This window comes from Pteronotus mesoamericanus, unplaced genomic scaffold (assembly GCF_021234165.1).
Source record: "Pteronotus mesoamericanus isolate MK-2021 breed Mesoamerican mustached bat unplaced genomic scaffold, CSHL_Meso_final scaffold_232, whole genome shotgun sequence".
Lineage (NCBI taxonomy): Eukaryota > Metazoa > Chordata > Mammalia > Chiroptera > Mormoopidae > Pteronotus > Pteronotus mesoamericanus.
The window spans coordinates 29120772-29134597 of NW_026555311.1; the positions used below are offsets into that span (position 1 = coordinate 29120772).

At 36.4% G+C, this 13826-nt stretch overlaps 1 protein-coding gene across 4 annotated transcripts in view; it reads left to right on the forward strand.

Moving 5' to 3' along the window:
• The window catches only part of LIN54 (lin-54 DREAM MuvB core complex component), a 77134-nt gene that overhangs the window by 18210 nt on the left and 45098 nt on the right, over window positions 1–13826 (forward strand). For all 4 annotated transcript variants that reach the window (XM_054591805.1, XM_054591808.1, XM_054591806.1 and 1 more), the window contains exons 3-4: window positions 3108–3231; window positions 11658–11800. In XM_054591805.1, the coding sequence (XP_054447780.1) occupies window positions 3108–3231; window positions 11658–11800 (267 nt within the window). The remainder of the gene's footprint in view (window positions 1–3107; window positions 3232–11657; window positions 11801–13826) is intronic.

Consider the following 13826-nt stretch of genomic DNA (forward strand, 5'->3'; position numbering starts at 1 on the left):
AAAAGAGTCATCAATAGGTTGTCCCTCGCATGCTGCCTGGAGACCTGGCCCACAACCCAGGCATGTGCCTCGAGCAGGAATTGAATTTGTGACCTTTTGGTTTGTGGGACAATGCCCAACCCACTGACGATACCCAACCCACTGAGCCGCACCAGTCAGGGCCTTTTTACTTCCTTTGATGAGGGTGTCTTCAATGAGATATCCAATCATCATCAAGCATCCTGTCCTTAAGCTTGTTTGTTAAGTCCATTTTGAAATGTGTTTTTTACTGGTTTACCAGAGTATATCTGACTTTGGAGATGTGGATCATAACCATGTAACAAGAAACTGATAATATAAATCAGAATGTCCTTTATTTCATTTATAAGAATAATGTATACATACTGTTTCAATGATCAATTTATTTGTTTCCACTAATTTTGTACTCTTAATCGCCGAGGTACTGACCAAAAAAAAAAAGACTGGGACTTAATTCTTATAACTTCTTTTATTGTTCTTACTTTTATAAACCCTGATTCTATTAAAAAGAACTTCGGTTTTAAAGAAACAATAGCCAAAACAAAAGAAACTCTATTTAGGATATTGTTCTACTTGTCTCGTTACTTTTAGGCAACCCAGATCCTTCTAACTCAAAAGTAACCTACAAAGCTCAGAAGCACAGAAAAAACAAATAAGCTACACATCTATATGTTTCCTTTTTAGGCACCAGAATATTTGGTTTATTATTACACAGTGTATATGATTCTCTGGTTTTTTTCCTAGACAGTCCTCAGCGTTGTCTTAAGTTTAATGAGTATTGAAACTGTTAGGGTATGGACAGCAGGTAAGGGTGGAAGAAGGAGACCCATCTTGAAAAATGAAGGAAAGAGGTGACAGTTGAGGCCAAAGGCAGTAACAAAGAGGTATAGTTATACTTAATTACAGATATATAAACACTTTCCCATGTTTCTTGTGTATAGTAGTATTTAAGAGTAATAAATAACTAGCTGTCTGGAACAGCGTAACTCCTAACTAGTTCTTCTCTCTATACAATACAGTATCAAAAATTATCTGCATGTATTATTTGATCAAATATTTAGCTATGTTATTTGTAAATTATCTTTTTGATTCATTTTTGTCTTAATCTGCTGATTGGATAAATTTGTTATAAAGTGATCCTTTATGCTTTGTTTTACTTAATAATTTTGTTCTAGGGCAGTTTGGAATTCATAAAGTAAAAATCATGGTTCCTTAATAGAACCAGAAATCGTTATTTTCAAGCAAAGCTCTGTTGAACCATAACAAGAGGGCAGGTTGAAATTGTTTATTTGATAGATTATTGTGATTTGGGTTGTACTGTTTATATTTTTTTCTGATTGTAAGTATCCACATAGTCGTATGATTATGAAAATCAGTTAAAAATGGGTAAATACTTTCAACTCCTAATCTTTACAGCTAAGATTGTTTATTTTGAGAGATGGATTTTAAGAATATCAGTGCTTTGACCTCTTGAGATTATTAATACTAAATCAATAGATGACATATTCTGACTTTAGAGTTTAAGGAATATATCCTCTTTGTGTCTCCCTAACTGGATCAGTTTCTTTAAAGTACAATTACGAATTTATTTGGGTATATCAGAGTTTTGCAAGTTGAGTTTTTAATATAGTAATAAATTCTCTTGTTAATTTAAAAATGATTTATATTTCATTCACATTTTGTTTTGTCAGTAATATGTTCTGGGTGTAAGAAAGTAATATAAGCTAAGTATAACAAAATATGTTATTTAATTTATAATTTGAGCACAAAGCTGATATTTATCTAGGTCTGTGATCTGTTACAGGTTCTGGTATATTTCTGTCATTCAAGTTAGTCATGTTTATTCATTTTGAGTCATTATTTCCAATAATAAATAGTACTTTCATGGCCTCAATTTTCATATCTGCCAAAGATAAAATTAATACTTAATGTCCTTTATGCTCTAAACGTCTCTCTTTTTTTTTAATCTTCACCCGAGGATGTTTTCCATTCCTTTTAGAGAGAGGGGAAGGGAGAGAGAGAGTGGGAGAGAGGGAAAGAGGAAGAAACATTAATGTGAGAAACATTGATTGGTTGCCTTCTGTATGTGCCCAGACTAGGAATCGTATGTACCCCAACCAGGGCTCAAACCTCCAACCTGGCTATGTGCCTGACCAGGAACTGAACCTGTGACCTTTGGTCTACACAACAGTGCTCCAACCAACTGAACCACACTGGCCAGGGCAAAAAATGTCTGATTTTTATCATACCTAAATTTCTGCTTTTAACTTTTAGAAGAAGCTATGTTTTTGCATACATTGATAATTTCAATATCAAAACATTGGTAATTCTCCCTTTTTTGACTTGTGGAGAATTTTAGTTCAAGTCAACAGTGTACCAATATATAACCTAAGATCAGAGATGTGTAAAATACTCTCCCTTCAAGAAATTATAGTCTAGTAAACAGTATATTAATAAATATTACTTGAGAGGTTTTGCCTTTAGAATAGTTTGTGTTTGGCCAAAGTTGTCTCTTTGTATCCTAGGGCATTAACTTGTTCAGTTCTTTATCTACTCCTGATGTATAAATCTAGAGCTAAACATCTCATCATAAGTCCATCTTTCATATGTATTTATATTTTGCATCCAGGGGTCAATCTAATTATATTTGTAGGTGGCTACATCATTTGCACTATACTTTCTTAACTTTCTCTATTCCATTTTTTTATTATTGAATAATTTTTTATTTTGAAAAAAGAATATTGCTCTGCCATAGTGTTTTATTACTATTAAGTGTTTATTGAATAAACTTTATTATTAAAGATTATTTTTAAAAATTAATTTGGTTTTCATCATACGTTTATATACCAGAGACTAAAATAAGGATTTACAATGAAATGCAAAGGTATTACTGTATACTGGCCTAAGGATGTTATATTAATATTTTGATGAATGGCTACATTTTAAATGTTTTAACGTTAATACTTAGATAGATTTTGTTAAATGAGCTGATTTCATATGTACTTGTATATATCAATCTTTTCTCTGATTTTGATTGAGTAGGTGTTTTATAGAAACAAATGGTCTTCATAGTTATTTATATATTTCAGATTGCTAAGAAGCCTCGAACACCAACCTCTGGCCCAGTAATCACGAAGCTGATCTTTGCAAAACCAATTAATAGTAAAGCAGTTACAGGACAGACAACTCAAGTATCACCACCAGTCATTGCAGGTTATATTTCTTTATAGTTTATTAAGCTATATATTTACCTTCCTTTTAGGTTTAAAAGAAGGCTGTTCCTGCCACCTTGAAATGTATTAGTGAAACAAGTATAGCTTATTTTAAACCAAACTTGTTAATAAGAAATGTTACACCTATTAAATGTGTGCTTCAAGCAAAATGCCTTATCTCTAAATCAGCCGATTACTTTAGTTTCCTTTGTTTTGGGTAGAATTTTACCATGAAAGTAGTACAAAGTCTTAAACTCTAATAATACTAGCTAATACAGTGTTTACTCTGTGCCTCATGCTATTCTTGGCTCTTTACATATAGTGACTTCTATAATCCTCTGACAATTCTGTGAGGTAGGTACTAATACCAGCCCCTTTTTGCCAGTATGGAAAAGGACATATACTCATCTAGTAAATGGCCAAGCTGGAATTTGAACCCAGGCAGTGTGTCTCTAAAGCACATGTACTAAGTCTAATAGTTTTAAATTAATAAACATGGAAGTATAGTATTTCATGGTTTCTGTTTGAATTCTTGGTTTCAGTATTTTAATATACTCAATATGCAGGGGTTTTTAAAAAAAAGTTTTTAAATTGATTTTAGAGTAAAGAAGAGAGAGAAAGAAACGTCAATTTGTTGTTCCACTCATTTATGCATTCATTTGTCGATTCCCGTATGTGCCCTGACTGGGGATCAAATCCACAACCCTGGTAATATCAGAACAAAGCTCCAAACAACTGGGCTATCCGGCCAGGGCTATGTGCAGATTTCTGTGAATAGAAAATTGTCACAATGTTGTAATTACTTAAGTGATAATAGAATTTTAGCTGTTTTTACCAGCAAATTCCTTAGTGTGATCCAGTTCTCTTTTATTATATACTTTAAAATTTGTCATCACCCAATAACTGTAAGACTCAGAACTCTTGATTTTAGTGTTTCATTCTCTTTATTTTAGGTTTTCTGCCTTGGTACTCTCAATCTAGCAATCTTTCACTTTGAAATCTCTGATCTATTAACGCTTTCACTTTCTCATTGATAATTACCCTCTTCCTATCCTCACACTCTTCCTTACTAAACATGGAGTCCATGACCTATTATTATGGCTCTCTTGTGAACACCATTGATTATCTCTTTTCTGTCTATTTTTATAATAGTTTGGTTGAGTCCATCTCTCTTCTTATTTCTTGCCTGGCAAGCAGCTCAGTATTTCTAGAGAAAATCACATAGCCATGGTGACTGGTCTTTAATTCAGAGTTAAATTGACGTTACTCTTTCCACCAATTTAGAGTTCATTTTTTTCCGTTGTGCTGTAAAGAAGCACCTTTGGGTGGTATACTTTGACTAGATAATTGCATATGCTAATTACCCACTGCTATGTGTATTTTTTTTTTTTTAAGTTTTATTGATTTGAGAGAGGGGGGGAGGTGGATAGAGAGAGAGAAAAACATTGATTTGTTGTTCCAATTATTGATGCATTCATTGGTCAATTCTTGTATGTGCCCTGACTGGGGATTGAACCTACAAACTTGGTATATGCTCTAATCAACTGAGCTACCCAGCCAGGTCTCCGATGGGTATTCTTGATGAGTGTGCTTCAGACGCTAACTAACATGGGTGGGGGAGGGGATATATATTAAAACCACCTACTACTGTCTTTGTTAAATTTATAGACAGCATAACAGTAGGCAACTCTGAAGTCAGTGGTCACGATTTGCCATTTTTATAAGGTTTGGAACTATGTGTAGGGAGGCTTCTCATCTTAGCAAATGAGAGAAGTTATGGAAAGATTGTGATTTGAGGGCCGTGTTGGGTGAGTGAATGTTCTTTTTTATTGTCAGTAGAGATTTTGTGATGGCTATTGGAAACTGGTGTCTTGAGGGCTGCATAGGAGACAGGTATAGCCCCAGAGGAAAGATTAGGAAAGGGTTGGGGCTTGGAGCTGGTTTCAGAACTGGGCTTCAGTTGGCTGAAAGTGAGCAACATTTGGATGTATTGAGGAACAAGGGGCAGCCAGTCGCCTGGGAAATTTTTAGTAGGTGGAAAGAGTTAACAAAGAGGAATGTCTCAGTGCAATGTTCTTTCCTGTTTTTGAGTTTGAGACAGAGTCCCTTAAATTTTTTTCATTACATGGGAAAATTGTATGCTAATCAGTTGTGGTGTATACAGAAGAGTCTGAATGCATTTTTGGTTAGTGTCCAGATTTCACCTCTTACAATTGGCTATTATAGATGTCATTGCTGGGTCTTTGGGTCACTTATAATCTGTTGCACACTAATCATAGATTCACCTTTTAATTACAGATTTATTGGCCCTACCAACATGCATAGAGATAAACGTCTATTAAGTTTCACTAGAATTGTTGGCTTTAGGTCCAGTTTGAAGGGATAATTTTTACTGTTAAGTAATGCTTTTATAGCCTTTTAAATTCATATAAACCAAAGTTTAAACCACCAAAGTAGCTCTCCTGTTGAATTGTCTTATCAAAGAAGGTTCTATCATCTTTATATTGTAGCTAATGGTCTTTCAAAGTACCCTTAGATTATTTCTTAATGACATTTGGGCTTCTCATTGAAGATGGATATCTTTTTCTGCCTCTCAGTACAAATAAATATGTTTGTATATAAATGATTTTTCTAAAATGGACATCGGATCTTGTCATACCCTTGCTTAAAATATTCTCAGCTGTATTCATTTCTGGGCTTCAATTCATTAGGATTAAGTTCAAAAGCTAGTGCTTTCTTAGCATTAAAGACATTTATTATCTAATACATACCTTTTTCACTTCACCTCTCATCAGCTCCAGACCTACTGATTTAGCTTACTTTAAGAGATTAACAAATAGACCGTGTTCTCTCAGAACTTAGGATCTTGGCAGTGTTTCTTTTACCCGAAATGCCTTTCTCTGCTAGCTCCTCCATTTTACCTTTGGATTACCTCTGCCTATCTTGGAAGCTTTGTACCCCTAGGTTTAGTCAGGTACCCTTCTTATCATCGCCTATGTATTTTCATAAAACTTAATTATACCTACCAAATACTTAACTTTAATTAGACTTCTATTAAATTTCACACTGGCTTTTAAATTTCTTTTTAATCACTGTATTGCAGTACAGTCTTTCTTGTCTGCCCACTAAATTCATTATTTTTTTAATGTTAATTTTTTTGTGTGTTTCTCATCTACTTTTCAAAAAATAATTAAGTTTAAAAAAATTGTGATAAAATATACACTGGGTCTGCCACAATTAATGCCCCTTTTTTATACAAAGTCTTCTATTACAAAATTATAAGAATGTAATTCTGTAACATAACAATATTACACTCAAGCACACTATATGACATTATAGATGAAATGTTCAAATTAAAATTGTAAGTTATTACACCCGTATTATTATATTACCAGCCATACTCAAGCAGACGTTACTTCTGCCGAACCCTGTATATCATAAAGCTGACCATTTTAATCATTTTTAAGTGGATAATCCAGTAGCATTAAATACATTCACATTGTTGCGCAACCATCACCAGTGTCCGTCTCCAGAGCTTTTTTCATCTTGCAAAACTGAATCTCTATACCCATTAAATAATAATTCCCATTCCTCCCTCCTCCTAGTCCCAGCAGAGACTTTCTGCCTCTATCACTTTAACTTTGTCCTTTTATGACTGGCTTATTTCCTTATGGTCTGTCTATGTGATAGTGTGTGTGTACGTAGCACATTGATAGTAGTTGTTTCATCTTTATTTTTCCAATACCCGGCACAGTTTCTGGCACATACATATGGTTCAATGAGTGTCTCATTGATTGAATATACATATCATGGAAGCAGTGTAATGATATGGAAGGAGGTATTGGAAGACCTGTGTGTTAGTCATGGCTCTTCCATTGACTTTCTCTTTGATCTTGGGTAAACACAGCATCTGTTCATTTTACTTATTTCAGTAAAATTCTAGTACCAACCACTGCACAAGATTTTTAAGATAATTAAGTGAAGTACAGAGGTCCTTGTTATTAGAACTCCAAAGGTACAAAGTTGCTACAGTGGAGCAAACTTCATCAATGTGAAAATATTTGCTAATGAATTAATCTCTTACAGAATTAGTCCTCAGATATGCTAGCTCCCTGCCCCAAACTGCCCCATCTGTAGCTTTCTGGAATGTCTCTTTTGATTCAGATAGAGAATACCTTACAGTAGAATGGCACTACCTTGCAAAAGGATTTCAAGGTGAAACTGTGTAATTTGCATACTTGTTTTTATTTGTCTACAGAGCTAAGGATGAAAAGGGATTTGGAGATTAGATAATCAGAAATGCTATCTGGATGAAAAACAAGCAGGCCCCTCAGCAGATTTGATTATCCAGCATCTGCTTCAAACACTTCTAAGTGACTAGAAACTCAAATTGTGTTGAAACAGTCATTTCTTTTTTTTTTGTTATTTTATTGATTATGCTATTACAGTGGTCCCATGTATTTTTCCCCCCTGTGTCCCCCTCTGCCCTGCATCCTCCTCCATCCAGCATCCTCCCCCCCCTTGGTTCATGTCCATGGGTGGTACATGTAAGTTCTTTGGCTTTTCTATTTCCTATACTATTCTTAACCTCCCCCTGCCTATTATGTACCTACCATTTATGTTTCTTACTCCCTGTACCTTTTCTTTCTTCCTCCTCCCTTCCCCTCCCCACTGATAACCTTCCATGTGATGATCTATCTCCATTTCTCTGCTTCTCTTCCTGTTCTAGTTGTTGGCTTAGTTTGTTTTTGCTTTTTTTAGGTTGTTGATAGTTTTAAGTTTGTTGTCATTTTACTGTTCATAGTTTTGATGTTTTTCTTAGATAAGTCCCTTTAACATTTCATGTAATAATGGCTTGGTGATGATGAACTCCTTTAGCTTTACTTTGTCTGGGAAGCATGTTATCTGCCCTCCCATTCTAAATGATAGCTTTGCTGGATCGAGTAATCTTGGATGTACGTCCTTGTCTTTCATGACTTTGAGTACTTCTTGCTACCCCCCTCTTGCCTGCAAGCTTTCTTTTAAGATTGATTGTCTTACGGGAACTCCTTTGTAGGTAACTGTCTCCTTTCTCTCGCTGCTTTTAAGATTCCTTATCTTTAATCTTCTTTAATATAATTATGATATGCTTTGGTGTGTGCTTCCTTGGGTCCAACCTCTTTGGGACTCTGTTAGCTTCCTGGATCTCCTGGAAGGCTATATCCTTGGCCAGATTGGGGAAGTTCTCCTTCATTATTTGTTCAAATAGGTTTTCAATTTCTTGCTGTTCTTCTCCTTCTGGCATCCGTATGACTCAGATATTGGAATGTTTAAAGTTGTCCCAGAGGTTTCTAAGCCTCTCCTCACTTTTTTGAATTCTTGTTTTTTCATTCTGTTCTGGTTGAATGTTTATCTCTTCCTTCTGCTCCCGTCCTTGGTTTGAGTCCTGGTTTCCTTCCCTTTACTGTTGGTTCTCTGTATATTTTTCTTTATTTCACTTTGCATAGCCTTCACATTTCCCTCCATTTTGTGACCATACTCAACCAATTCAGTGAGCATCCGGATTACCAGTATTCTGAACTCTGCATCTGATAGGTTGGCTTATCTGTTCATCGTTTAGTTCTATTATTGGAGCTTTGATCTGTTCTATCATTTGGGCCATGTTTCTTTGTCTCAATGTGCCTGTTATGTTGGGAGGGGCGGAGCCTTAGGTATTCACCAGGGTGGGGCAATCCAGGTCGCTGCATTGTGATGCTGTGTGTCGGGGAGGGGTCTGAGAGGGAACAATGCCACTTGCTCAGGTCTCACTGGCTTTCAGTCAGTTTCCTTGCTACCTACAAGCAAATTGGATCCTTCAGGTGCTGATTCCAGGGTGGATAGGTTTGGGTACATTCTAGAACCCTGTGGGTCTCTCCAGTGAACACTCCTGTGAGGCTGGGAGTCTCTCCTGCTGCTGCAAGCCCCACAGGTTTTTATAGCCAGAGGTTCTGAGGCTCTCTTTTCCCACACTGGAACCCTGGATTAAGTGGTCTGTCTTGCTCCCAAGCTGTTCTTCAGGGTTTATCCACACGCAAATGTTGGACCACCCAGTCCACCAGCTGCTGCCTTGCCCATGTGTCCACTCTGTCCCAGCTTTCTGTCTCCGCCTCTCCTCCCAGTCTGGATGAATGTTTCTTCTTCAGCTCTTTGGCTGTCGGACTTCCATACAGTTCAATTTTCTGGCAGTTCTGGTTATTTTTTGTTTTTAAATTCGTTATTGTCCTTCTTTTGGTGGTGCGAGGAGGCAAAGTGTATCTACCTGCGCCTCCATCTTTGCCAGAAGTTTTCTTTATTTCACTTTGTATAGCCTTCTTCCTTTATTTTGCAGCCATACTCAGTCTTTTCTATGAGCATCCTGATTACCAGTGTTTTGAACTCTGCGTCTGATAGGTTGGCTATCTCCAGGTTGCTTAGTTCTTTTTCTGGAGTTTTAATCTGTTCTTTCATTTGGGCCATATTTTTTGTCTTGGCACACACATGTTATGTTGTAAGGGGCGGAACCTTAGGTATTCACCATAGTGAGACAATCCACTTTGTTGTGTTGTGGCACTATATGTGGGGGAGGGGTCAGAGAGAGACTATTCCTCTTGCTCAGTTCTCCCCCAGCTTTCAGTTACTTCCCCTGCTACCCAAAAGCGAATTGTGCCTTTCTGGTGCTGATTCCTGGGTGGGTGGTCATGTGTATGTTCTAGGACTCCATGGGCCCCTCCAACAGACTCTCCTGTGAGACTGGCATTTTATCCCACTGCTGCAATCCCCACAAATTTTTATAGGTAGAGGTTTTGAAGCTTTCTTCCTGGAGCTGGAATCCTGAGTTGCCCAATCTGTCCCACTCCCCAGTTGTTCCTCCCAGTTAATCTGCATGCAAATGTGGGACCACCCAGTCCATCAGGCACAGTCTCATTCACTAGGTCCGCCAGCTGCATCTTGTCATGGGTTCACTCTGCCCTGGCTGCCAGTTTCCGTCCCTCCTACCAGTCTGCGTGAATGTTTCTTTAACTCCTTGGTTGTCGGATATCCCATACAGTTCGATTTTCTGTCAGTTCTCTTGTTTTTTGTTTTGAAATTTGTTGTTTTCCTTTTAGTTGTTTAAAGAAGCAAAGCATATCTACCTATGCCTCCATTTTGGCTAGAAGTGAAATAGTCATTTCAATTGGAAATTTTTGTTAAAAGTTTTTATTAGTGCTAAACTTGAACATTTTTTTTTTTTATTTCTATGCATTAGTGCTGTGCAACTGATGGTTCTAATCCTTAAACTTGACAGCCTGGATCAGTCAGGATAATATGGCATTCCTGCCATATCAAATAGACTCTAAATTCAGAAGTTTTTAACAAGTCTCCCAATTATTTTTTTTTAATTCATACTTCTTTATCTCCTTGTCCATTGTGGATAAGAAGGGGGTTCTTCTCTTGAGTCTCTCAAGGACCGAGGCCGACAGAGAAACAAACCATCATCTCAGATGTGGCAGAGAGAAAGAGGTTTGCAAGACCTTCCACAGGCAGTAAATATTCTGGCACAGAAATGACACTCCTCACTTCTATCCATAATTTATTGGCCTGAACTAGTCAACCACAGGAAGCGGGGAGGGGTAGAAGTTCAGTTCTCCCAAGTACCCAGAATGGGAGAGAACCAGACTAGTTATTGAGTTGCACTAATGACTATCACAGCCTTTTAAGAATTTGGGGATGTGTCATCTTTTTATTCCTCTCTTGCCTAGGATAAAAATTACTAATATTTCCACTCATCATGTTATGATTTCTTAATTCTCTAAGCCATCCAGACACACTACAGTTTTTCTGTGTTTTTCCTGAAGGGTATTGTCCAGAAGAGAACAGAGTATTTCTTTATTCTTACTGGAATCTGGCCAGGGAGATTTTTTTTTTTTTTTTTTTGTCCTTTTTGCAGTATTAAACCAAACAATGTTCAAGTTAGTCCCATAACTATACGTTTTATAGATGTGGCTTTAACTGTATCCTGTGGCTTAAGTTCAAATAATAAGACAGCTATAGTATAGTTAAAACAGAGATTGAAGTTTTAAATCTTCAAGTCCTAACTTTCAAGAGCTGTGTTCCACAGGGCATGTTGCTTAGTTATCCTGAGACTATTTTCTGTAGATTTAACAAGATTGATGAGAATGTGAGCAGAAGTGTTTCCTTGGGCTTTATTTAAAATGGTATTAAATTATTAAGTGTTACTAGGAAACACTTTGTTTATTTCCACTTAGGATCATCATAATTCATTAGGGACTCATTTGAGTGTTTAAGTTCTTATGTAGATACATATAAATAGTAAACATACTATAGTCTTTCTGAGTATAGATCATCATCACATACATTTATTATTATTATTATTATTATTATTATTATTATTATTAAAAAGCAAACTGATGTGCTGCCTCTCATTTGCAGGTAGGGTTCTTTCACAGTCTACTCCTGGGACTCCATCAAAGACCATAACAATATCTGAAAGTGGTGTTATTGGATCATCTTTAAATTCTACAACACAGACACCAAATAAAATAGCCATCTCACCTTTGAAATCGCCAAATAAGGTAAAAACAAAATTACCATATGTGCCAAGTATTGTGGTTAATGCCTTTATTTTCTTACTAGTCACTTCAGATACTTCAGTTTTAATATATCCCCAGGCAAGTAAATAGGCATTCAGTGAATACTGGATTAATTCAGTAATCAAGGATATATGACATAAAACACATACTCTAAACACTTAGTAACCTATTGATCATTTTGCATGCTAAGATGATTTTCATGGCCCATATGAATATGGGCACAACAAAACTCTTCTGAATTAGCTATAGTATGTATTTAGTTCTTTAGTTAATATTTATGCAAAATTACTGTCTTTGTGTAAGTCACATAAATGTGTAGTGACTATATAAATCTAAAATGTTAAATGTCACTTTTTGATAAAATACTCTGTCTAACCTTCTGAAGAAGGAAGATTAGAAGAAAAAGGTTTTCCTGGGTTTTAGGGAGATTTAAGCTTTTGCTGGGTAACAGAGTACCCAGAGTACAAGAAATTGCCATCAAATCATAATTTGTTTTTATTTTAAGGTGGCAGAGTACCTATCATTTTACTCTTAGATTAAGTAAGAAGCCTTAGCTTACTTTTCTAAAACATACAGAGGTCTTATTACACCAGCAGAATGTTTTGAAAAAGGTGTGTTTAAAAGGACAGATTCAGTTGGAAACTCAAATATCATTATACTGTAAGGTACCACTCTTGTGATTCTGGAAACATACTGCCCTTTGTACCTGCCTTTTCCCTTAATTTGTTACTGTTCACAAATAGAACAAAAGCATTTGCCTTACATTTAAAAAAATCAAGCTATTGGTCTCTGTTCTAATGAGACCTGAATATAATATATAAATATGATGTCTCTTACAGTTTATTAAAATGGGATTCTACCTGCATAATAATATAGATAATTATTTACTTCAATGGAATGAATTCAACAGATACTTGAGTGCTTATATATTCCTATGCATGGTGATAGGTACTAGGGAGAAAAGCATGAATCAAATAAGTTTTTAATTTCAAGTAGTTCAATAGGAAAATGAGACTTAAACTTTAAAAATTGTCCTGCAGAATCATTAACTTTTACTGTTAGGTTGACAAGCTCTGCTGTGTGTATCAGAGAAGGTCTATACAAAGGCTATTCTTTAAAGACATTAACTTTAAAGGTGGTTTAGGTCTTAGCTCTAGGTGAGCAGAGGAGGATTTCTGGATTGAGGTGAAACTTTACACAAAGGTCTAAAAAAGTGTGGCCCTTTCAGGGAGCCAAGTTGCATCAGGAGTGTGAGAGCCGAGGGTACTAAAGTTAATGGAAAGTCTCATTATCTTCAGAGGAATGTTGTTTTTAAGACTTTCTGTTGCTTCCTATTGCTGGTAGGACACTGGTTCTCAGCCTTGTCTGCACATGGGAATCACCTAGGGAGCTTTCATACCAATTGCCTGGTTTTTATCCCCAGAGACTCTGTTTAATTTTTTTAATTGGTTGATTTTAGAGATGGGCCGGGGGGGTAGGGGGAGAGAAACATGTATTTGTTGTTCCACTTACATATGCATTCATTGATTGATTCTTGCATGTGCACTGACCAGGGATTGAACCTGCAACCTTGGTGTACCAGGACAGTGCTCTAATCAACTGAGCTACCAGAGACTCCAGGTCGTTTTTTTGTTTGTTTGTGTTAAAAACCATTGATTGGCCGTTCCACCTAACCAGGGATCAAACCTGCAATTGGTGTATCAGGACTATGCTGTAACCAACTGAGCTACTCGGCCAGGGCTAGAGACTCTTTTAATTGGTCCAAAGTTTGGCCTGGAATCAGAATTTTTCAAAGTTTTCTAATTAATCCTAAACCACTGCTTTAGGATAATTTGAAGTTTGCATTTTTTACAGGATGATTGTTGTGACATGATGAAAGAGAGTTTGGAGGGAGGTAAGCCTGGATTCTGAGAGCGACCCAGTTAATGTTAGCGATTCTCAACCTTGACAGCACTTTTGAAGCACCTGGGGAATTCTTGAAACAACTAATGCTGGGCCTTACCTGGAT